Source organism: Trachurus trachurus, assembly GCF_905171665.1.
Source record: "Trachurus trachurus genome assembly, chromosome: 16".
Lineage (NCBI taxonomy): Eukaryota > Metazoa > Chordata > Actinopteri > Carangiformes > Carangidae > Trachurus > Trachurus trachurus.
In genome coordinates this window covers 12344902-12369396 of record NC_139902.1, presented here as the reverse complement: position 1 = coordinate 12369396, position 24495 = coordinate 12344902, and the positions used below count along the sequence as shown (strand labels likewise).

The 24495-nt window shown below is 41.7% G+C and overlaps 1 protein-coding gene across 1 annotated transcript in view; it reads left to right on the top strand.

The window, feature by feature from the left end:
• Positions 1–4893: 4893 nt before the first annotated feature.
• The window catches only part of itga10 (integrin, alpha 10), a gene marked incomplete at its 5' end in the record, with an annotated part of 28254 nt that continues 8652 nt past the window's right edge, over positions 4894–24495 (top strand). Inside the window, 8 exons of the mRNA XM_083989152.1 lie at positions 4894–4945; positions 12245–12356; positions 12476–12585; positions 12703–12791; positions 14667–14781; positions 14891–15018; positions 15662–15810; positions 22309–22459. Of these exons, the coding sequence (XP_083845278.1) occupies positions 4894–4945; positions 12245–12356; positions 12476–12585; positions 12703–12791; positions 14667–14781; positions 14891–15018; positions 15662–15810; positions 22309–22459 (906 nt within the window). The remainder of the gene's footprint in view (positions 4946–12244; positions 12357–12475; positions 12586–12702; positions 12792–14666; positions 14782–14890; positions 15019–15661; positions 15811–22308; positions 22460–24495) is intronic.

Below are 24495 nucleotides of genomic sequence, written 5' to 3'. Positions count from 1 at the left end.
ATGGGAAAATGTGGAGCCCAGAGTGAGACTAGTTGAGAACCCCTGCCCCTGGACTACACTACCTTTGTCATGATTTTCTTAAAGGAATATGTCCACATCTAGGAGACACTTTTGTGCCTTTGTGTCAAGGTTGATCCCACTTACAGATCATATCAACTAACTGTAATGGTGGGTTATGCCAGAGGTGGCACTAACAGCCCACTGAGTAAACTAGACCTACATCACAACTTTGTTTTGCCATATAAACCAAGGCATTTCATCACAGAATCACCAATGGCATAGGCCTACTCATAAATCCTCACTCAAGGTCAGCTACAGTGGCCTACTGTATATTCATATAGCTATAGGCTACCTACTTTGTACCTGGGCGCACATCCTGCCAAGTTATTGTAGGCATTATTTTTTCGGTGGGAGCACTGAAGTATGGGGAAAAGCCTGCGACTATCTGTATTTCCTTAACCGGGAAAATCAATGCGTCTGATCAAAGTTTGAAGGAACAGTTGGTAGCTGCTGCTTTAATATCTTATGGCCACTAGGGATCAGAAGAACAAACAACAAACAGTATCGTTCATCCAGCAGCGACAAGATGCAGCAACAAGTCTCTATTCCAGTGGCCGGAGAAATGTAAGTCCAAAATAGGCTACTTAACTCAAATAGCCTAATAATTTGCCCTCGTTTGGTGGGCCTTATGTACGGAAGCGCATTGCATTCACTTGATAAAATAAAATTTAGACACCTTATCTCGTAATTACGAGATCTTTTCTCGTAATTACGAGATCCTGATGTCGTAATTACGAGATCCTGATCTCGTAATTATGAGATCCTGATGTCGTAATTACGAGAAAAGATCTCGTAATTATGAGATAAAGAAAAAGGAAATGTCTATAGGCCTAAATCCGCTCTTGTTGTCTCAATAAATGAATGCTACGGTGGTGCAGTGGTTAGAGCAATTGCTAACTATGCAGGAGACTGAGGATCGAATCCTTGGTGGGGCATATCGTTCTTGTTTTGTATATTAGGTCACTGTAGCCTACATTATTAGCCGGCGGGGGACACACCGGCCCACGTTAACCGATTGTGCCGTTCATACACACCAGACTGTATAAAAGACCCCGGTGCCTGGCCGCCGCCGCCGCCGCTGCTCTAGTGGCGGCGGCGGCGGCGGCGGCCAGGCACCGGGGTCTGTGGAGCGGGTTCATGAAGCCTGGTTGTCCCGACATGACTCACTCACAACACTGCAGCTGTAACGTTATGTTGTGTGTCTTGTAGCCTACTTTTCGGCTACAAGACACACAACATAACGTTACAGTGTTGTGAGTTGAGTCATGTCGGGACAACCAGGCTTCATGAACCTGCTTCACAGACCCCGGTGCCCGGCCGCCGCTGCTGCTGCTGCTGCTGCTCCGGACGGGAAGGCGAAGCTCACTGCCAGGATCACCGCCGGAGCAGCGGCGGCGGCCGGGCTCACACCCGGGGAAGGCGATCCTGGCAGTGAGGGTGTGTGAGCCCGCCGCCGCCGCCGCCGCCGCTGGGGGCGGCCAGGCGGGGGAGGCGATCAGTGAGCTTCGCCTTCCCCACCCAGGGAAGGCCATCCTGGCAGTTAAGAGGAGAAACTTTCTGCTTCTAAGTTGTTACGTTCAGGAGCGGAGCGGCTGCAGCTCAGTTCACTTCACACACTGAGAATGGAGTTTGTTTTCTTCCGGTAGACGTAAATACGTAACACGTGTACCCCCTGTCCAATCAGAACGCTTCCCGACCCCCAGACGTTAAGCAGAATGAAATAAAGGCGATTTAATGTGTTTTCCATGTTAACCCCAATTCTGAATTATTATTTCCATGTAAACTCGAAGGAGAATATTTTGATTCCAAACTATTTAATTCAGAATAATTAATTCCGAATTAAAAAACATCATGCAAATGATTAACCCCACCACGGGACTCGATCCTCAGTCTCCCGTGTGAGAGGTAACTGCTCTATCCACTGTACTACCACGGACGGTTAATTCTGGTCGAGACAAGAACGGACTTATAGACATTCCTTTTTCTTTATCTCATAATTACGAGATCAGGATCTCATAATTACGAGAAAAGATCTCGTAATTACGACATCAGGATCTCGTAATTACGAGAAAAGATCTCGTAATTACGAGATAAGGTGTCTAAATTTTATTTTATCAAGTGAATGCAATGCGCTTCCGTACTTATGATATCACATCACAAATAAAATGTCATAAAATGTTCAACCTTGTCCACCTGTCACTCACCTGGTGCTAACGTTACTAGCCGACCCTGCTAGCCAACATCCGATGGTGGATCTCAACGAAACTAGGCATTTCTGTCAGTTTAGGTATTAATTTGTTTGAAATAATTTGCAACTTGTGGTCCGCCGAAAGTAAGTCTGTATTCTTGGTGACTGAACGGGTGAGGGAAAGTCGACATGAGGTGGGTTAAACTTCGACTGAAGGAAAGATGTTTTTCCTGCGTTAAATCCAAGATGGCGTACACTTTCTTCCTCGTTAATGTGCTGATGTGTGTAGCTAGCCTACTGCCACCGGTGGATAGAAGTTTAATTTGCGACAGCAATTTAGCTGTGCCACGGTTGTATTCGTCTTGTCAACATGAAAACAGCCAAAACGTTTCTGGTTTATGCGGAGTAGCCTTTAGGCCCAGGGTTTAGCATGGATAATGTAATTTTCCATTGGTTACATGCTGACTTGCATGATAATTAAAGTGAGATTAAAAAAACAAAACAAAAATAGCTTAAAAGTATAGCCTATTTTAATGCAAAACAACTTACATCGAGTTCACACCTTTTAACATTGGGTATTATGACTTTATTAGCCTATTATGTAGGCTACGTCATGTTGTGACATCAAGCTGATTTCACCTCACTGATGACTGGATGTTTTTAATGCTCCTCTAAAATGTAGTTTTACTGTCTCAGTGAATTTAAAATTATGGTCCAGCAAAAATAGCATCACTGAAGCAACTGACCATAATCACTCCCTTGTAGTAGGCTATAATGTGTGTCTTTGTGGAGGAGTAACACATGAGGCCTGAGAGTGGCGCCCAAGAGCTTTACAAGAATAGACAGTAAGCATCACAGATGAAGCCAGGGAAACTCATTCTCCATTTATCACAATGATGTTGAATAGTCTAATGCTTCTTATGTTGCACATCATAGCATTTATTCCTCTATCAATTTTGATAATGAAATATCACAATAGGCATATATATGTTCACAATTAATATGTTGACAGGACTTTCTAAGAGACTGCTCCAAAATCTCCCATTTGTGTTTATCTTATTCTTGCTGGTCAACCATACAGTGACCTCTCATCACGTTTAAATAATCTGAGCACACCACTCTCAGTGTAAAAGTAACATTTACCTCAAACAACTGTTTTACACAGAAAAAGACAGAAAGTTATCCTCCTGTATTGACATTAAACTTGTGAGTAAAGTGTTTTACTTAGCCTACCTGAATCTCAGCATCAGGGCATCATTCATCATTCACTGGTTCAAACATTTTCTTTACATCACGCGTTTGACTTTTATCACAGCTGGATTGTATCATATTAACGATTGCTCTCTTTTAGCAAGTGACAATCATGTTTCCACCTGTGTTTCACAACTCAGTGGACATAATACCATCATCAACCAACATATAACGGAGCCATCTGGATCAAGCATTAAAGCCTTTACTCTTTTTCTTTATTTGACAAATTTAAAAGTATTTTGACACCTCTTAATGAAAATGAACAAAGTTGCCATGTTGTAGCAAGTATTTATTTCTCTGTCTTTTTGGACTGTTTAATTGAGGGCAGTTGTGTAGGTGAACTGAAATCAGACATGGATTGTTGTCAAGAACTTGGAAAGAGAAAACTCGAGTTTGAAAAAGAAAGAGAGAGAAATGGAGAGAGATGTGGGTTTGAGGTTTTGTCAATGTGAACCAGTTGCTCAGAGAGAAGTCTGGTTGATGGAGGAGGACGGCTGGAGGGAAGGAGGGAGGGAGGGGAGGGGAGCTCTGAGGATAAATGCGCTCTTTCATTTCAAAGTGAGAGAAATCCGTTACTGGAGGCACATATTTACATCGTCAGGGACGCACGGGCGAGAGGTGGTTTGGAGTTAATATGTGAAAGCCATTACACAGGATCACGGATTATACGTTATAAGAGGAACTGCGCACAGAAACTCACCTTAATTTTTTTTTGGCTTGCTGGACGGAGTTTGTGTCCACGGGAGAGTTTGATCTTCAAAGACGCGCACCGGAGTCCAGGGGATAAGGCGCGCTGCTGACGGACTGTTTGGGAAGGTGTTGCGCGTTAGTAATGGTTTAATGACTCTGAACTGTGGCCTCTTCTTTGATGGGGCAGGTACAATGATTTTCACGCCCAAAAACATGGGTCACTGAAATGTCAATTAAGTTTTTTTGCTTTGTTTTTTAAGCCAATCTCTGGGAACCACGGTTACCTACCTGCCCGGCGCGGTGCCACTCGGGAACTTTAACCGTAAACGCCAAAAAATCACGGACAACAATAACCCTGGAATAGTTTTATTTTATTTTGACAACCTGTTTCTGTTTTACGGACCAGTCCTGAAGTGAGCCTCACGCACGCACAGCAGACATGCCACTGCAGCACCGTTTGACTGGATTTTACGCATCTCTGGGGGAAAGAGAGGGCTGAAAGAGCGCGCGTGTCTATGCGTTTCTAAGTGTGTGTGTGTGCGTGTGTGCGTGCGTGCGTGCGCGTGTGTTTGTGTGTATGTGTGTGTGCGTGTGGTGGTGGTGGACGCCAATGTACTGCATTTCCACCAGCTCAGGGGAGACCACTTTGTAAACAGACGGAAAAGGAAGAAAATAGTAGACACTGCTTTCATTCTGTTTCATAAATGGAGTGGCGTAAATACCTGTTGTGCCTGGGGTTCATCCTCCTTTTCAAAGGTAAGAACTACTTTTCATTCCATTATTTCAGTGGCGTTTATGATTTTTTTTTCCATATATTTTTTTTTAAAGTAATTTGAGTCTGAACAGGTAGGCAAATACTTAAGTCACTACTCTTACAGTTGCTTAAACTCTATGAAAAGTCGAACTCTTGCCCATGATTGATGCTTGTTCCCTGTCCAGTTGCTCTCCTCTCCTCTAGTGCTGTCCAACTGGATGATATGGTCATTAACCTCCACAACTTTTCGTCTTTAACAGACAACATATGTGAATAACAGCGTCACACGTGCCTCCCCAATTCCCAAAGAGCTTTGTTCTTTGTGACAGTAAATGACTGACCTTGAAGACATTCCTAACATGACTGTGCAATAGAGCAGAAAGGCAAGCGCATTAAAACATATGGCCTCACTCTATTTGCCAGACAGATCAAACGTATAGGAAGTTACGCATGAATCCAGCAAAGTGATGGTTCCCCGTTCAGAGTCTCATCCTTTAGTAAATCAATCAGCGATGTCCATGCTGAGGAAGTATTTCATTCTCTTTGGAGGCCTTCAGCTACCAGGAGATGTCTGGAGCCATCAGAGGTATTTGCATGTATCCTCTGCCAAAAGGTTACTGGTTCATCTCCGCTTTCAGCTGACACCTTCTAACCCTGGCAGCTGTGTAAGAGGACCTCACAGGTCATATCACCCATTTGCATTTCTTGGACTTGATGTCTAACGTGCCCTTAATAAGGCGTCCCTGCCCTGCGTCTTTTCTCCATGAAACGTGAACATCAGTTCCCCTCCACTACTCATGTTCGCTGTGGCAGACTGGCCCCACACACCTCATTGAGCCATTCCTGCTCACCAGGAAGAAACTGAAGAAAAAGACCATTGTTGTCTACCTAAACTGAATGGTTATGCAGCCGATAAGCCGTGGTTGGACTGCTGCATTACAGCATGCAGCCATTAAGCAAAATTAGATCAACAGAGTGATATGTTGTACAAGGCATGTTAAGTTCATATCTGCCAGGAATCGCACACAAAGTGTCTGAAGTTGATCTATAGATTGTTGGCATTTGTGCCAAATTTGAACCTTAGCCTAAAAGGCCTGCTAATCCGTGAGGCTATGGTTTTTTTTGCTCTTTGTAAGGTGCCTCTTATTCAGAAGTTGAGTAATTAAGAAGGAATGCATATAGCATTGAAGCAGCCGAATGTTCCCTGTGGTATGGTTTTACACATTACCCTCCATTAGCTGTTTAAATCAAGCATGTACAGGGCAATTTAACCACCTAACCTATGCCTTAATTTGTGCTTTAGTTTATGTGATTGTAGTCTCTGTCTGTGTGTGTGCATGTGTATGTGTGTGCTCTTGCATGTGTGTGATGTTTTTAGCTTGTGCATGTGTCATACACAGCAGCATGTATTCGAGGGGAGTATGTGTGTAATGTTAATGGTTTTAGCAGAGCTCCCCTGATGTGGGCAGCAGGCATCCCATGTCTGTTACACGTTGTTATGCTTTACTGATATGTCGAACACAGGTGTGTATGTGCTTGTGTGTGTTTAGCTCCATTTACAGTACAGCGGCCATTCATAAATTCTAGCTATTATTCTCCCCCAGCTATCTCCTTGTGTTTTTTTACTCTGCTATCATTTGCTGACTTCCATTCCTATACTCCCCCTCTTCCTCTTCTTCCACCCCCATTCCCCACGAGAGGGTGACAGAGATGAGAACAGAACACATTTGGGATAATGGAGAGAAAATCTGTGAAAGAGTGAGAGGAGGTGAAGAGTGGGGGGTGGGGGGCTTGCATGGGAAACATTATTAGTTGAATGAAGATGATAGAAACAGACAAACAAGCAGACATCTATACTGCTGGACCTTTCACAGAGGAGGCATTAGGGACTTCAATATCTCAGTCTAATTAAAACATTATACATCAACGTCTTTGCATCCCTCTATACTATAGTTTCTGTTCTTTTCCTAAACATGTACACTCACATTTATATATAGCCACAACCATACACGTTTGAGAAGTTGTGCCCAGAGCTGAATGTGTGGTTGCGAGAATCTGGACTCAGTTTGGCCTGATAAATGTTTGCCGCCAGTTGTCATGGCGATGGGTGGTCAGACAGCCTGCGGTACAGTGTCATATATAAACCCCAATGAAAATGAAACCAGAGGGAGGGAGGACAGGACAGGGAAAACAGGGAATGATGGTACTGTTTAGTGGGAGTCTGAGGGGTTGGCAAGAGAGAGGGGGGCCTTGTGGTAGAGTTACAGTGTGTGTCTGTGTGTGTTATAGGAGAGAGGGTAAAAAAGAGAGAGCAATTTATGGTTTATGAGAGAATGAGTGAACCAGTGGGATGAAGGAGAAAATCAGTAGCAGAGGTTGTTATCAGAGGCCTGGTTTGTTGTGGAGAGAAATTTGGAACGGGGGACGGTGGGTGATGTAGCCACAAGAAAAGACAGAAAAGTTTCACAAAGCTGCGTGTAAAAAGGGTGGTGGTAGAATGAGACGGAATAACGTGATACAGGGACTTTGGATAGAGATTTTTTTATTTATTCAAGCCATGAAAACGAGAGATTTAGTGTTAAGGAATTACTGTATCCTTGCCTACGCATATTCCCATTGGTGGAGTGTATTAAACATCTGTGTAGAATCAGGGAGATGGCTGAATCTCAAAGTCACTGGGGGTTTGGACGTTGAAATATTGGAAGCTCACACACATCTAGAAAATGAACGGAAACAAGACTGAGATTACAGCTGCAGTAGCAACTCTGTGAGGCTGTTTTTAGGCACAGAGGTGCAAAATGCGAATGTTGGCACTTTACCATCCTGATACTTAGCGGATGCAAGGTCACCATTTTAGTTTGGCATTAAACTGAGCTTTAGGCTACAGTGGGATGGTAGAAATATTTTTTGTTTTGTAGATATATAGTTCAAAGGATTTGAACTTTGACCCAATGGTGGCGTTAAATGAAAGTTACCAAAGTTATTACAGTTTAACTTGAAGAGGACCAAAGTTCATGGCAAACCATGGCAAAGTTGATGAGACATTAAAAAAGGTAGAGAAAACAGTAGGCCTAAGCAGTGCTGGATTAAGACTGTTGCCATTCAAACTCAACAGCAACCTTTTGACTTTCACCTGTTTGAGGTCGTGACCATCACGACCACTGGGACAAATACCAGTTGGTTGGGCTGGTATCAAATGCGGCACCACATCAGTTTGCTGTTAAAACATCCGTAAAGTTTTAACCAGTCCAGTCAGTCTCTTTCATTTGGAGTGTGGGCCAGTCACAGCAGATGAGTCCAAGTCTGAATTTCTTATGGCCTGTCTGACCACCATGGAGTCCTCACTGACTGAGAGCTTCACCAGTGTTACAAATGTTGTTACGCTTGTCTGATCATAGCACTTCATTTTCAATTTGACCCTCTCAACTTTGGCTGTTTCTTGGCCCTCTCCTCATCTTGACAATGCAAATTATGTTGTTATATGCTGTCATGCTGCCACTGGTAAAAATGTCTTCTGGGAGCTTCTTTCTAAATGTTTCTCAACCGCAATCCCCCTAAAAACTCAACATGCATGAGCACTGGCACAAGTGTTGAATGCTACCTCTCCTTTCCCATTCTTTAATTAGCAGTATCTGTTCGCAAGTGGCAGATTTACCTCTCCCCCCTCTGCCCCTGTCTTTCCCTCACACACAACAAGAGCCTCTAATTTTTTTTATTTAGTACACACACACACAGCTAACAAACCGTGATGAGATATTAACTTTACTTGATAAAAAAAAGAAGAAGATTATAATGGCTTACTTCACCTTTAAGTCAAAACCACAAAGCTATGAACCCCATTGTGGTGCTAGACGAGAGGTCAGGGCATCTCCAGCGTTTTAGGCTTCATTATCTAGGAAATGAACACGATTAAGCTTATACAAAATTTCATAGCAATCAATGTAATAGATGTTGAGATGTTTCAATCAAGACTAACTGAGGCCCCAACGTTGCCATCCTTAAAGCCATACGAGCATAGCCAAAAACCCACATCCTTGTAGTTTTAGATGTCCAGTGAGTAAATCTGCGAACAATAAAGAGCAGACCGAAAATGTAATGACATTACAAGAAAAACATCTGTAAGAATGAGAAAGTGAAAGAACAAGTTGAAGAAATTACAGCATGTGCATGCAGGAGATGGAAGAGAAACGGTGAACGTATCCAGTTTCTCGCTCAAAAACCAAGTGGAATCCCCCCTCTGATTGGCCTGGCTGAGGTAACTGTCTGTGTGTGTCGGTGTGTATTTGTGGGAAAGTATCTGTATACAAGTGTGTTTCGAAAATGATGTATAACCACAGCAGCAATGTTCTGGTCCTGGACTACTTTTCTCCAGTTGAATAACTGAGTTGTGTACAGTGGGGGAGTTACTGTACCCCTTGATGCTGCAAAATTACATGTACAGTCAAATTTATTTAGAAATTCCTTCTAACGAAACACACCCTGCTTTTCATGGCTACAAATGACACGCAGTAGATACACACAGATAGTTAAATACTTACTGTAGAGAACGTCATGGAGTGTCTCAGACTGACAGAGGTGGAAGGAACTGTCCATTTATAAGAAATGTTTTTATAGTCAAGTTTGGCCAAAAAGGCTCCTCTTTTCTTAGGTAGGCTACTAGTGCTTGAATGTTCTATCAGCTTGAAGAACAACCCCCCAAATATTACATTTATATTAAGACTTTGCTGAATTAACAGTAACAAGAATATAGCAGAAGGTAAAGGGTGATAGAGGGAGCTATGGATAGTTTGACATTTTGGAAAATTTACCCTTTGACAGTACCTGAAGCCAATGGTCTGTCTCAAACTGTGATAGTTAAACTAATGATATTTACCTGTTAGTGAGATTTTAAGGTGCTGGTAGGTTGATTGTGTTACTTTTGAGCAAAGACATATGAGCTGTTTCCCCAATGTCACCAGTCTTTATTCTAAGCCAGTTGATATAAAGTAACTGCTGGCTGTGGCTTCATATTTAGGGGAGACCGGGGACAGTTGCAACACTTTTTGCATTTGGCTCTCTTACTCAGAGACGGTTTGGATTAGACAAACCAAATGTTTATACAATAAACTTACATTTGTCTGTTAATAGTCAACACAATTAATAGATGATTACAGAATCCACATTCTTCACAATTTGCATTTGAGTGTAAGGAGTCAGATGTTGCAACTGACCCCGGGCCCGGGGACAGTTGCAACATGTTAGAAATACAATATATTTCATGTCTAGTAAAAGGATTATTATCAAAAATGTAAGTTCTATAGTGTTATTTATTCATCAGCTTTGATCAGATGGCAATTACAGTATAGATTTGTCTAGATGAGGAGGAATTACTGAAATTGAAAAAAAAAAGACTTTCAGTATATAGGATGAATGGAATAATTTGTGAGGGAATAACTTTTATATTGCCATTGTCATTTATTCTCTCATCATTTTAATATTAGCAATACAACAGTAAAAAAAAAAATCATGTCAAAATACTGTTTTGTGGTCTGTTTTTATATATCATATAGCCTATTGCACGGGGACTGTTGCAACTGTCCCCGTCCGGTCAGCCATGATTAAACCCCATGTGCTAGCTAAACAAAGTGCTCTTGATACATGCTAATCATATCACCTTAAAGTTAACATGTCAACATAAGTTTGAGCAGAATCACAAAAAGAGTGACAGTTTTAACAAAAACAAAACTCAAGAAAAAAATACTTTCATACCTCAAAAACGTTTTTTTTTGCAATAAAACCTGGAGCATCTTTTGAATTCAACTGATTTTTCTCTGCAAGGGGGGGAATCCAACTAAGCATGTGTAGTGTGAGTATCATCACTCTAGCTTGTTCATGATTGGAGAAAAATGACATGTTGCAACCATCCCCTGTTGCTACTGTCCCCGGTCTCCCCCTACCAGTCAGTTTTTTTTTTTTTTTTTTTAGAATAACGTGACAGACTGATTGAGTTCATATAATGAAACTAGGAACAACCTCAAAAGGCAAGATGACTGCAAGATTCTGATATTCCTAACAGGAAGCATTTGATTGATTGTACATTCATGTCCCTGGTATTTAGTATTTCCCTTCAGACTGTGAAAAAATAAATTGTTTGACAGTTAGAACTAGTTTTCATGCATCATTTTACACCTAAATGTCCACAAGTCAGTGAACTGTCTCACAACCATCTTGCTGCTCTCCGTGTCTTCTGTCTCCCTCACCTCTCTCTCACTATGCATGAAGGGCAGGCTTGTGTGTCATAACAGGGGTCTTACTATACTCCATAGTTTTTCTAACCCACACCCTTCTCTGCTTTGCCTCTTCTCTTCTCTCCCTCTTTCCCCTCAGACTGAACTCCCTTTTTCCTCAGAGTTGCCTTTGGTCACTCTGTTTATCCATATTTTCACCCCCCACCCCCCTTTTCTCTCCCAGCCCACTCTCCAAGGCCAAAAGAGAAAATGATAATCTGACGCTTCACTGTAAATATAACTTGTTGTGGACAATTTACAGACCCATGTTTTGCATGTTTTTAAGTAATGTTTTACAATTTTCTTGCTGGTTTGCAAGGAAAAATTAGAAATGTTGGGGAAATATGGTTATTCTTTTTTTTTTTTCCCTACGAGAGAGATGATAGGATTAATACCATTCATGTCTGGGAACTAAATTTGAAGTTATTAAGGAATAGTGTGACCGAGAAAAACCCTGGGAAATATTAATTTCACACTCTGGCTTTTAAATGTATCAAACAAGCAAGATTTAAAATCTTAATCTGAGATATGTTTGAGGTATATTTTGGTATCTTCAGACAAAGGTGGCTGTTGCCCTGTTTTCATTCTTTGTTATAAACAAAATTAGCCATCTGCTGGCCACATTTGCATAAATGTAAAAAAGATCTAATTCCACACTGACAGTTTGACCGTGCCGCCTCATTGATATATTTCACCCAGTAATAACTTATTTTACTTCAAATAGTTATTTCCACTGATTGAAATATTCAAACTCGGGATTCAGTGTTTTCTGCATATGCTGCACAAATGGAAATATTATTGATGTCCTATGAGTCATTTTATGTACATGTTCTCTGGATTATGCCATATTTGATGTTTTTGAAAAGTTTGGCATCTACATCTGAATTTACAACAAAGTTCTGGGTGAGAGGGGTCCGTGGCTACGTTTGGCTGCACAGTGAGAGTTTGCAGTGGGATTTTAAAAACCTGTGGGAATGTCAGCTAACATAGTAAAACGCGTTATCTGTGTAATAATATTTTTGTTATGTCTTCCAGGGTTTTGTCAGTGTTTCAACATAGATGTAAAGCACCCGCGCATATTCACCGGGCCAGCGGACGCTCTGTTTGGCTTTTCTGTTTTACAGCATGATATGGATGGAGAGAAGTCGTAAGTGTTTGTGAGGCTGTGTGAGAGAAAGAAAGAAACAATTAAACTGTCATAATGTGTACTCAAAGAGGATGCATGATGGTGTTCTGGCGATAATGGGCTTTGTCATTATGTTGAAGAATGCTGGTTGGCGCTCCCTGGGATGGGCCTCCCAACAACAGGAAAGGAGATGTGTATAAGTGCATCGTGGGAGAGGAGAGAAACTCAAACTGCATGAAAGTGAATCTAGGTGAGAAAACAGATCATCTGAATAAAATCAGCTCTCTAAGAACACATTTACGTATATCAAGTTTAGATACAAAGAGTATGTCACCTCATGCTAATCTGGTCTGTCCTTCCATCTCAGGTGAGACTGCTCTGCAGAACGTCTCCAAAAACCTGAGGAACTCTCACCTGGGAATGACCCTCACTCCGGACTCACCTGATGGCTTCCTGGTATGGAGTCTAAACAGTGGCAAAGAGGGCTATTTATTTCTGCTACGTGGGCATTGTGAAACTTATGTGGGAGACTGAAGGGATGTGGTGAGAGCAGATTGTTTGTTTGACAAAATCAGAGTGAATCATTTCTTCTAGTCTATTTTTATTTGACTCCAGATGCCACAAAGTGTAGTTCACTGATCCCTCAGGTCCATTTAAAAGTCGAGAAATAGTGAAACTCCGACCAAACTCCCAGCGCCAAGAGGTGCCATCTTCAAATTTTGTTTTTCATTTATTTCCAAATATATTAAGTACACAGTGATGTATGGTAAACATATCAAACAGATGTTCACGTTTGAGAATTGAACCACAGAATGTTTGGCATTCTTTAAATCATATAACATAAGCTCCACCTCCATCAAGACATCCACCTGTAAACTCTACTGTCCACTGTCCTGTAATGGAGATGTTATGGTCGGCACTCACTGCTGGTGTTTTGCTCATTGGGAGTCATGATAAAAAATCCAGTGACTTTATTCTGATTCACATCTGAGTCTCACATCTCAAATCCACAGCTCTGACACACATCTTGTTGTTGCACGCCAACCCTGATTTCTTCAGCTCTGAGGCTTCTGGTTTTCTTATGAATACACTTCTAGAACTGTGTGTGTGCGTACAGTAGTATGTGTGTGTGCATTTGCGTCAATGGATAAACGCATATATACAGTTATATGTGTGTTAGGCATTCGTGCTTGTGCGTTTTCATGTCTGCCAGGTTTATTCTGCTGCTACTTCGGGTGTGGAGTCGTGCACAGTTCATGAATGCTAGCCAACGTAGCCGACTTTAATGTGTGTGTGTGTGTGTGTGTGTGTGTGTGTGTGTGTGTGTGTGTGTGTGTGTGTGTGTGTGTGTCTTAACCCCAGCGGTCAGGTCTATAACAGGATCGGAATGCGTCTCCGGCCCTTTGTTAATGACAGACCTACCAAAAGCCATAGCACCTCTCTTGCTTTTCTCCATCTTCCTCCCTTTCTCCCTTCCTTCTCTCCATCCCTTCTTCCTTCCCTCGCCTGTCTGTGCTCCTGAGGAGAAACCCATCCATAATGACAGGGCGAGCAAAACCAGGATGTTTCTCCTTCTCTTATTCTACCCCCATTTCACCCCACTTTCGGTCTACCTCCTTTGTCTCTCAGCTGAGTGCGTGAGTTTCTCTTTTATCTCCTCTCTCCACACTCTCTACATATTCTCTCCTCTTAGTATGAAAGCCAAATAAACGGCATGCTTTGAAGACAGAAATATTTGAAATGTAATACCCCCCCCCCTCCTCAACCCCACTCTCACCCCCTTACATTAAGCACAATCAGATTTAAATTGCTCCACCGGTCTGGTGTTCCAGCTCTGTTAAACCGCTCATGACAACAGTGGCTGCCAACATGTCAACAATAGTCTCTCTGCCTCTCCCTCATTCTTCTGTGACCTAAACCACACCATTGTAGTTTTTCCATGACTTATTCCCTTTTATGACTTGTTTTCTTTTTTTTCTCTCCTCTCTACCCTCCTTGAGTGTTTTTTCTGTGTTTATACTTGGGTCACCCGATGACACAAGTCCATGTGTTTAAACCCTTTGATAACAACCAAATAACCACCTACACATCTTGAGAACGCAACACAAATGCTTATAAATGTTAACTGCTCAAATTGACTATAAATGCTGATGCTCCTGTAATTGTTTCACCTGTAAAACAGATGCTGTGTGTGTGTGTGTGTGTGTGTGTGTGTGTGTGTGTGTGTGTGTGTGTGTGTGTGTGTGTGTGTGTGTGTGTGTGTGTGTGTGTGTGTGTGTGTGTGTGTGTGTGTGTGTGTGTGTGTGTGTGTGTGTGCTTGTGGCTTGGCAGGCATGTGCCCCTCTGTGGTCTCAGGAGTGTGGTACATCTATGTTCAGCACTGGTATCTGTGCCTCTGTCAGCGATGACCTACAACCAAGAGAGACCATCGCTCCAACAGCGCAAAGTAACCACATATTTGCTCACACACACACTCACACACTCTGAAGCAAAGAAACAAGCTGCACTGGCCTGCCTTAGCTAACCAAATATTTTTGAACTCCCACATGTGGTAGGGTGCTCCACATACATGGACATCGTGATCGTGCTGGACGGCTCCAACAGTATCTACCCCTGGTACGAGGTGCAGAACTTCCTCAGCAACATCCTCAGCAAGTTCCACATCAGCTCAGACCAGATGCAGGTAAAAGTGCAAATGAACACTTGCAATTTGCTCAGCCTATACATTTGTAATGGAAGATTTGTGGGTTAGAGTTTTGGTTTACACTTAAATCTGTGAAGTCCCATGGCTGTTGCCCAGAACATTAAGACAAGCTAGTCCCTTGAGTCAAAACATGCACAGTGTGTGACACATACAAAGAACCAGTTTGGCAAATATGACCATAATGAATTGCAGTAGTAACGTAAAGGGACATGAGCTGAGCTAGCTTGAGGTTGAGGAGGAATGGAAGCTGGCAGGGGGGGATCTGGGGACATTATACTGAGCCAAACAACGAGGGGAGCGAGAGGGGGTTTGGGTTTTGAAAGAGGAGGATGGGGAGGGGGGGGGCAATGTGAGGTGAAGAGGAAATACCTCTGGTTTTTGAATGAATTCAAAAATTCCCCAAGTGCACTGTTTGCTTTAAGAACAGGATTGGTACTTAAAGAGATAGTCCGCCCCAGAAACATGCGCCTCAGATGTTGCTTTCCACAGCTCTGTGCCAGCACAACCATGAACATGTGGCATTGTTGAAATGCTTGTGTGTTTGTGTGTGCGTGTGTGTGTGTGTGTGTGTTTGTTCTGTGTGTGTGTACGTGTGTGCGTGTATGTGTGTGTGTACATTTAGGTTGGTATACTGCAGTATGGTGAGGTAGCGGTCCATGAGTGGTCTCTGAAGGACTACCAGACCACACAGGAGGTGGTCGAGGCTGCCAAGAACATCAGCCGTCAGGAGGGACGAGAGACACGCACTGCATACGCCATCCACATGGCCTGGTAGGCCCGTCAATCACCCTTACTCTGCTCTTACTGGCTGATCCTTCTCATATTAGAGCATACTGTAAATTTGGCTGGCTAACTGGAAACTGTCTGACTGTTTACATTTTCATGTCACATTCTTAGGGGTTTTCTTCAAACCTATCTCTATATAATTTGTAGTTATAATGATAATCAGGCCTATTTTCTTCTAGTCTGTTCTTCTTTCCAGTAATATGCTGCACAATAATCTCAACAGGCTGCTTTTGGTTTATGGTTTCCCAGGCTATCAGAAGAATTAGATTAAACATCATGGAATACTTAGTTCTATAAGCAATATTTTGGTACCACTAGTATTAGTGTTAGTATATTAGTATTAGTATTGAACATATTATATACAAACTATGTGATCAGGAGCAGTTACAACAGACATTACCCCAATGGACTAAAATAATTAAATCTACACACTCTACACCAGGGGTGTCAAACTTTTTAGTTCAGGGGCCTGAGCATGATAACCTATAAATAAAAGAACTCTGAATTTTTCCATTTGTTTTAGTACATTAATGAGCTATCATTTTACAAAACATATTATTATTTCTTGATAAAAAAAATATGTGCAATTTCAACAATATTATGCCTCTTCTGTTTTCTATGTAATTTTCACACTTGGCAAATTCATCCTGAGGGCCGGATTGGACCCTCTTGCCGGGCCGGTTTTGGCCCGCGGGCCACACATTTGACACCCTTTCTCTACACATTTATGTACAGTATAACTACTGAAAATCTAATCATGTATAATCATTTACTATAAAGCACTCACTGTGCAGTTTTTCTGTATGATGAATACTTACTTCGATACTTTAGCTCAAAAAGTTTGCGAATCTACTTTATACCTGTTTTTAAGGTAATAAACAAACAGACAAAAGGTTCCTGACACATAAACTTGGGTAACAAATTTTAATAATGATCATTTTCTGGAGGTTTAAATTGCTGCAGTCAAATTGACCCCAAGGATAAAAGGTGTTAGGATGTTTGAAGGTAACAGGAGGATTTGACAAATTATTCTCAATCAGAGTAGGCTACTTCTTATACCACCAACTATAAATTCTCCTCTTTTTCATTACTCTGGGCTGTATTGTTAGCTGGTCTGTTATCACCTTCATGGCCTCTCTTCATAGAAGTATGTTGGGGGTGTTTAAGTTTGTAACCTAAGTCTAAAGAAACAGCGCTATAGGTTGAGGTGCAGTGGAAACCTCTAAGTCTTAAAATATCCCTTTTTTTTCAAAATAAAATTCCTGCTTTATTAAAGTCATACCCACGTAGAGCACCACTCCCAGACCTGATGTGTGGCCACGACTTCCATTTTGGGATGTGAGTCTTGGAGAGGTGTGGTGACTTTTCTACTCTCTCTCTCTCTCTCTCGCACACACACACACACACACACACACACACACACACACACACACACACACAGACTCAGGTAATTGGAGAGTTCCTGTTTTCTGGTACATTTAAAGGTAGAAGTTGGAGAGGTTTAGGAGGAACATTTAAAAGGTAGTTGAAAAGCAGTGACTGGAAAATGGAGCCATTAAAATTGTGTAACTGTGGCCTTTAAACGCCAGCGACGGGAAAATCAGACAACACTACTACACACTCCACTCTCTGCCTCTTACTGTTGCTAATTTTCTCCCACTGACCGAGTGTGAAAACACTATCAGTAGACACATCAGGGCCCATTACTAAAAAATAACTATCGCACTTAACTACTGAAAGTTCCTCATCTACGTGTGTGTGTGTGCCAGGGTAAAGAAATCAAACCTGCTTTACAGTTTGTAAAAATAATTTTGGATTAATTTGATATCAAGCGGAGACCATATCAAAATATAACAATTTACATTAAGACTTATTCAAACATATGTACTCCTTCTCACACACGCAGATGTACAGATGGACGGATAGCAGCATAGCAGGGCCGGTACCGGGCAGTTTTTCTACAGGGTAGAAAAACAGTGAGATTAGCTGAGCTGGACTGGCTGGCTGCTGGCTCAGCATGGCTGCAGGTGTGGCACGGCCTGACCCAGCCTGGTCAGCCAAGTAGTGCTGCTACAGCTGTAAAAATACACACACAGACATGCACGGTACACACATGCGTGGATGAATACCCCCGCACACATCAGGGACTCACACCACACACTCCAAAATCTCATACATACAGTTTTAATTTTTTATGCTCATCAAAGGCATTGACTGCATTCACACCTCGGCCCCTTAACCTCAACTTTAACAGCATGTTTGACTTTTAACCTTTACCCCTAACCCTGTCCTTATTATAAACTTCACACTGAACCCGAGCACTTAGCTAAAATAGCTCTTAAAAGAATATGCAAACTGGTCCCTGTCTCCTCTCTCTCTTTTTTTTTTTTTGGAGGTGTTTTTCATATCTATATTTTAATCAAGATGATAAGTTTACATTTATATAGATCTTAAACTTTAATCTCAAACTTTATTTGGACTAAAGTTAAAAAAAAAAAAAAAGATAAAATTAGACTTAAGAGTGTCAGCTTAGATGCCTGACTTAATTGAGACGACGTTGAGACATCGTCTAGGGAGATGACAGGACAAATGTTTGTTTGATTGTTGACTGACTTGTTGCTCATGTCAGTAGAAATAAAATCACTCATCACACAACCAATCATATCATGTATATATGCTTCACTAGATGTAACTTCGTTCACAAAAGCTTAAAAGCTCTTCTGATGACTTGGAAAAACTAGTAAAAAGTATAATGATAAATCAAAAACACAAAAATTAAAGCAGATATCAGTGGAATGTTTTTGTTAATATAATTCCTAAATAGTCCTATTTTCCGTCAGCAATCACTTACATGAAGTATTTCAGCCTAAACACGAGTCTCTCCGTCACTCTGCTCTGCTGTAACCCGAGGAGAAAATTTTCCTTGTGGGATACAAGTGTTATCCAATGAGGAGAGAGAACGGCATGAAGGGCTGTGTGTGCAGCCAAGGGATGCGCGTGAATGTGGTGACGTAGCACGAGGACCAATTGATGCCTGACAAGGGCGGGGGCTGCTAACTCATGGTGCGTTCAAAGAAACTCGTACTTTGTGTTTTTCCTTCCTGTGAAGTCATACCAGTTCGATCTGGTACGAGTTCACGGGTCGGAAGTTACGAGTGGCCGTTATAGGGAACTTTCACAGACAACAGGATGGTAAAAACACGAGCTACGGGTTACCTGGAACGCTACCAAGTCGTAGTTGTGACTTGAAGCTGTAACTTACGGTTTCAAAAGCCTGCCTTGAACGCAGCATTAGCCGAAACGGCCGTGAAGCTGATATCTGCTTTAATAACTTAAGGGGAAAATTAGACCGTATAAAGCCACCATGAGCAAGGTCAACTGAAAGGTGCAGAAAAGATCTCAAACAAGAATAAGTTGACTACTGCAGTGACAAACTTGCTACTAAAACACAACAAAACAATTACAGTGAAGTTGTACAAAGTAATAGTTTAAAGAGACTGGCCTCACTTGACTCACAACTTTCAGTTTTGGTGGGAAGGTCAATAACACTTTAACCCCGGTACAGAAAATATGAAGCTTTGTTTAGCATACTGGTCAGAAACATGCAGAAACAGCTGAGCAGGCTCCGTCCACAGTGAACAAAATCTGCCCCCCTCTAAAACTCAGTAATTAACATGGATTACGCTTTCAACCTTTCTGAAGTCTTGTCATTGTCCTGAGATACATTCAAGGAGTTACTGTTTGCTTCCAAGAAATAGTCCAGCACAAAACCCACACTGATGGACCAGTGTGTCACTATTAAAGTTCAGTTTTATACAGATTAAGAATACAATACATCACGTGTTAAATGTCGAGCTTTCAAGGTGCTGGTATGCAGATTTCATTACAGTTGAACAAAACTTTTCCAGTTTCCAGTCTTGAAGCAAAGCTAAGCTAGAAGCTGCTGATTGATTGTCGAGAGAGGTGTTACTCTTCTTCTCCAACTTAAAGGTTGAATATGGAGAATGAGCAGAATCCCACCATTGATCAGAGATGGGAAATGCAGTCGGTTGCCAGACCGTTTCTAAATAACAGACCGTTGCGATAGGGACGCTGCTCTGATCAGAGGACACAGAGGAGAAGAACTATGCAGGATATTTACCTCATGTTTAATTTTTACCTTCATTAAACAGCTTCGGACTAATTGTGATGTTAGATAAATGACGTGTGGACTAGGGAGAGTGGAGGCTCGCTTCCACATTGTGGCTGAAAACCAAACCTGCTGATCAGAGCCTCCGACCCGGTATCACAGCTCTCGACTCAGTGAAAAAAAAAGAAAAAAAAAGCTCTCGTCTTGGTGGCACCGCGAGTCTGCAACATACCACGCCCGTAAACCATAATCTCTTATTTATGACAGATAAGACTACATTAATAAACACATCGTAACATGTACGTATATCCATCGATCCACTGATTGATTATCAAAGGCTTCGCAGAAAACAAATGCACACGACCGGGAGGAGGCTTAGTAAAACAGCAGAGAGGTGAGCCCCCATGCTGGCTATGAGGTAAACAGGAAGTCAAAATCCCGTCAAAATTTCTTAAATTAATTAATTCAGACTAAATATAATTTTTTATGGAAAAGCCATACTTGTATTCTGAACCCCTCTAAACGCCCTGTGGATGTGTTATTTTTGAAAAAATAAAGCTTTTAATAAGCATTCTCCTTTATATATATATATATTTGAGAACTTTTAAGAAAGCAATTAAATTACTTCCCAAATTGTCATTAAAAGAAAAGTCAAAGAAAAGTAGAACTGAGCTTGCTGCTCTGTGGTCACAGACCCACTTAACACCACAAACACTTGAGGCATTTTAGATCTCCTTACATTGCGCCGTACACACAGTTACCAAAAATAGCACCTATGTTTTGACACTTGTCTTCCTGTGCAGTAGGGCATCAGGGCACAGTGTAATGTTGACATGCAAGGACGGTAATGGACGGTAGATTGTACGGTCTCAAGGCAGAGTAGATGACAGACTCGTGCATGAACATCAAACAGCCCTCTACAATTGGATTAGCCACTGAATTTTATATTGCTCCACCCGTCTGAGACACTCTCAGTCACCCACATACATACACATGAAAGTACACACACAGACCGCTGGGCTGTGTCATTACCATACTACTGTGACTCCATAAAATGTCTAGTAAATACAACCAGGCCTCCCAATTAGCTCTACTCACTTTCTCTCCTCTTTCATCCCCCCTTCCCTCTTCCCCATCCCCTTGTTTCTTCCAGCCTACTTCTTTTTGGTTTTAATGCTACCTTCTTTTCTTACCTGTTTATGTCTGTCTTGTCTCATGGTTTATTCCTTCATTTCCTCTACAGCTCTGCTCTCTCTTTGGTTTCTCCCTCTCTCCTACCATCTTTATATTTCACACGAACTTCACACCACATCAAAGCATCCCGCACTTCTCAGTTTTTACTATTTGGCTTCATTGTACCGTCTTTTATCATTCTTTCAGTTCTTTTTATATTGTTTCACATGCCCATTTTATTCCTTTTAGTTACCTTTTTATGATCCCCTTTCCCTCTATGTATCTTTTTCATTCCCTCTGGGTTTGCAAGTTTGCCTGTTTTTTGATCATCTTTCCCATTCTTTTAGTCTTTCTGTCATGTATTTGTTTCTCTCCTTTCTCTTACTTCCACTCCTCTGTTCTGTTTTCCTTCCTCTCCCTTCCCTTTTCTGCACCCTATGTAATTTGCAGGAGTTGCATAGGGGAAGCAGTTGTTTTTAACTCTGAGTTTCTTGCGGCTGACCACAATGTTATATTTAGGCAGCGGCTGGAGTTAGGCCTGAAAATGACTGAGTTCACCAGAAGTGACTACGCTTCCCATTTGTGTGTGCGTGTTGGTCTGAGGCTAACCAACCCTATTCAACACTTGAAGCAGGTCCTGCTGAGAACAGGTTTCCTGCAGACAAACAGGGTGCGGCCTGGGTTGGTGTGTGTTTGTCATTAAGGTTTCCTCTCTATCATGGCACAACCGGATGGGAATGCACAGATGCGGTCACTGTCTGCAGTGACACATGCACATTGCAGTGACCGATTTGAGTCAACTGGCAGCTAATGTATGTGTATCAAGCATGACTAATATAGTTGTGGAAAAGCCCAGTTGTGTTTTGAACCACGTATATATGATGGGAAGGGACTCAAATCCCACGTCTCACCATACAAGCTATTCATTTTCTCAGAGAAGCACTTTAAATTGTATGTTATCTTATGGAGGACGTTTATTTGAGATTTTAGGAAACGTACTGTCTGGGTACTCCCTGGTGTCCTCTGTCTCCATTTGGCCCTTTCAGTCCTTTAACATTATACTTTTCTTCCATTCTGGCTCTCTTTTTCTTTCAAATTAAATTAAATTAATCTAGAATTGTATAATTGGCATGACAGAGTTGTATTTTTTGACCTGTCTCACTTTCTTTCTGTCCTTATAGCACAGAGGCGTTCAGTGCTGAACGTGGAGCAAGAGACGGCGCCACCAAGGTGATGATCGTAGTGACAGATGGAGAGTCACATGATGGGGAGGAGCTACCAGACGCTCTGGCGGAGTGCGAGAATAGAAACATCACGAGATACGCCATTGCTGTGAGTATCTCATCAAGTTTTGATGGATCATTTGGAGCTGCTGCCCTAAAAAAAAATAATTTCTGGGTTTTATTTGAGAGCTCTAGTGTTTTAATGATGCTAAAAATGTTCATCCTTGATGTTCCACGCGGATTGTATGAAAGCTGTATGCTGAGTATATACCCCGCATCCTCAGACAACTGCACAATACCACCACCACTCCCCCAAAAATAACATCTCCAAATTACCAAATGAACCCTTTGGGTCTACTAAAATAGCCGAGTGGGAACAAAAACTCTTCCTTTCCAGCCCCACCCGACCCCCTCTACACACAGAAACACGCTGAGTGGTTGTATGGTTTCAGACTTAGAGGAGCAGACAGACTCTTGTGGCAGCACTACTTGCAGACCCCTCCCTATCCCACAAGAGGAACTGGGGAGGTTGCCACCATAGAAATATGTGTAGATGGTGACAATCAGATAGAGCACGGCTTATGTTCAAAATGGATAACAACGTGCTCTCTGACTGTATTCAGAAGATGTTCAAAAAAAGACAAAGTTATTACAACCTCAGAGGAATATGTATGTTTACAAAGACCAAAATCAGAACAAATACAAAACAAAGATGGATAACAGTAACAGCGGTTAATCTATGTAATAATCTTGAAAACGATTTGAAAAAATGCAGCACATTAAATAATAATTTTAAAAAAAGCAGAATGATTAATTCATACAACTCAGAACTATGAACAGTGGTGCCTTTTATGTTGAAGAGCTTTCTTACTGACGCTTTCTTATTAATAGCCTGTATATGTATGTGAATTAACCTGTCTTGAGTGTTATCATTTCTATTGTGCAATTGTTGAGTTTCTAAACTTGACTTAAACCAAGTGACCTATGGAAGCTCAGTTACAGCTCTTTGTTTGTGCTGATGTTTGGTTACCTTGTGCTTTGTTGGCAATGTCTCTGTAAGATTTGGGATAAAAACATAAAACTGATGGTTTGCCACAGTGTTATAAACAATTTTTGTGTTTTGTTCTCTGGCCTCACTAAAGTAATACGCCTTGAGAAATCCAATGTCTTAAGCATTTGTCCACCCGACGCATGTTAGACAAAAACAAAAACACTTCAGCCATTCCTCAAGACCATGCAATGATTAGGACAAAATTGAATTTGTGTAATATTTTATATGAGCCGGGACAAACATATTTCATACATCCTGAGAGACAGAGACACACTCTAATTCTATTGTTTTTTCTATTATGAGTCAACCTATCATTTAAGGTGTTTATCTTTGTCTAATGTCTAAATCCTGACCATCCAGTAGCACAGGAAGAGGCTAAAGGTTAACTGTTTTAAAACGTGCTGTTATGTCCATATCAGTGAGAGCTAGGATATAACTACTACTTGTCTGGAGCTATTTGACATTGCGTTTCAGAAGAATTCAGACGGCCAGAAACAAAATAGTCTTAAGAGAAACAAACAAAAATGGATACTGCTGCTTTTTCTTCTCTGTGTTCACCTGAGAAGTTAGAGTGATGACAGGTAAGTAGTGCTTATAGCAGCCATGTTTTGATGCTGCTCTCAGTGCTACTGCCCCCGCGCGTGTGTGTGTGTGCAGTGAAAATTGCTCCCAAGGGAGGACTGAGCTTTCAGAAGCATGGGTAATGCAAACTGTTTTATACATCAGCGCAGGCCAGGGGCTAGAAATGTGTGTTTGTGGAGGAGCGGTTTATGTTGAACCGTGTCAAACTATGTATCAACACTTTTATCACATCAGAAAATCCTCCACATGTCCACGTTTTCTTCTTGATTCCTCTGTGTTCATGACCAGGCTATATAAAAACCAGCAGCAGTTTGACGCCTGAGTGGAATTTTTTGGCCTCTATAAGATCTTAATGTACATATTTATAAGTCGAGGCTCTTCACGTTACACACCTCACCCCTCGCCACCAGCTATCCTTTGAAAACAGAGGATTTCCTTAGTTTGCTTGGCAGCTGGAGTCACAGGGGGAGATTCTGGGGTTTGGTTTCTCTTATGGAATTTTCTCATTTGTA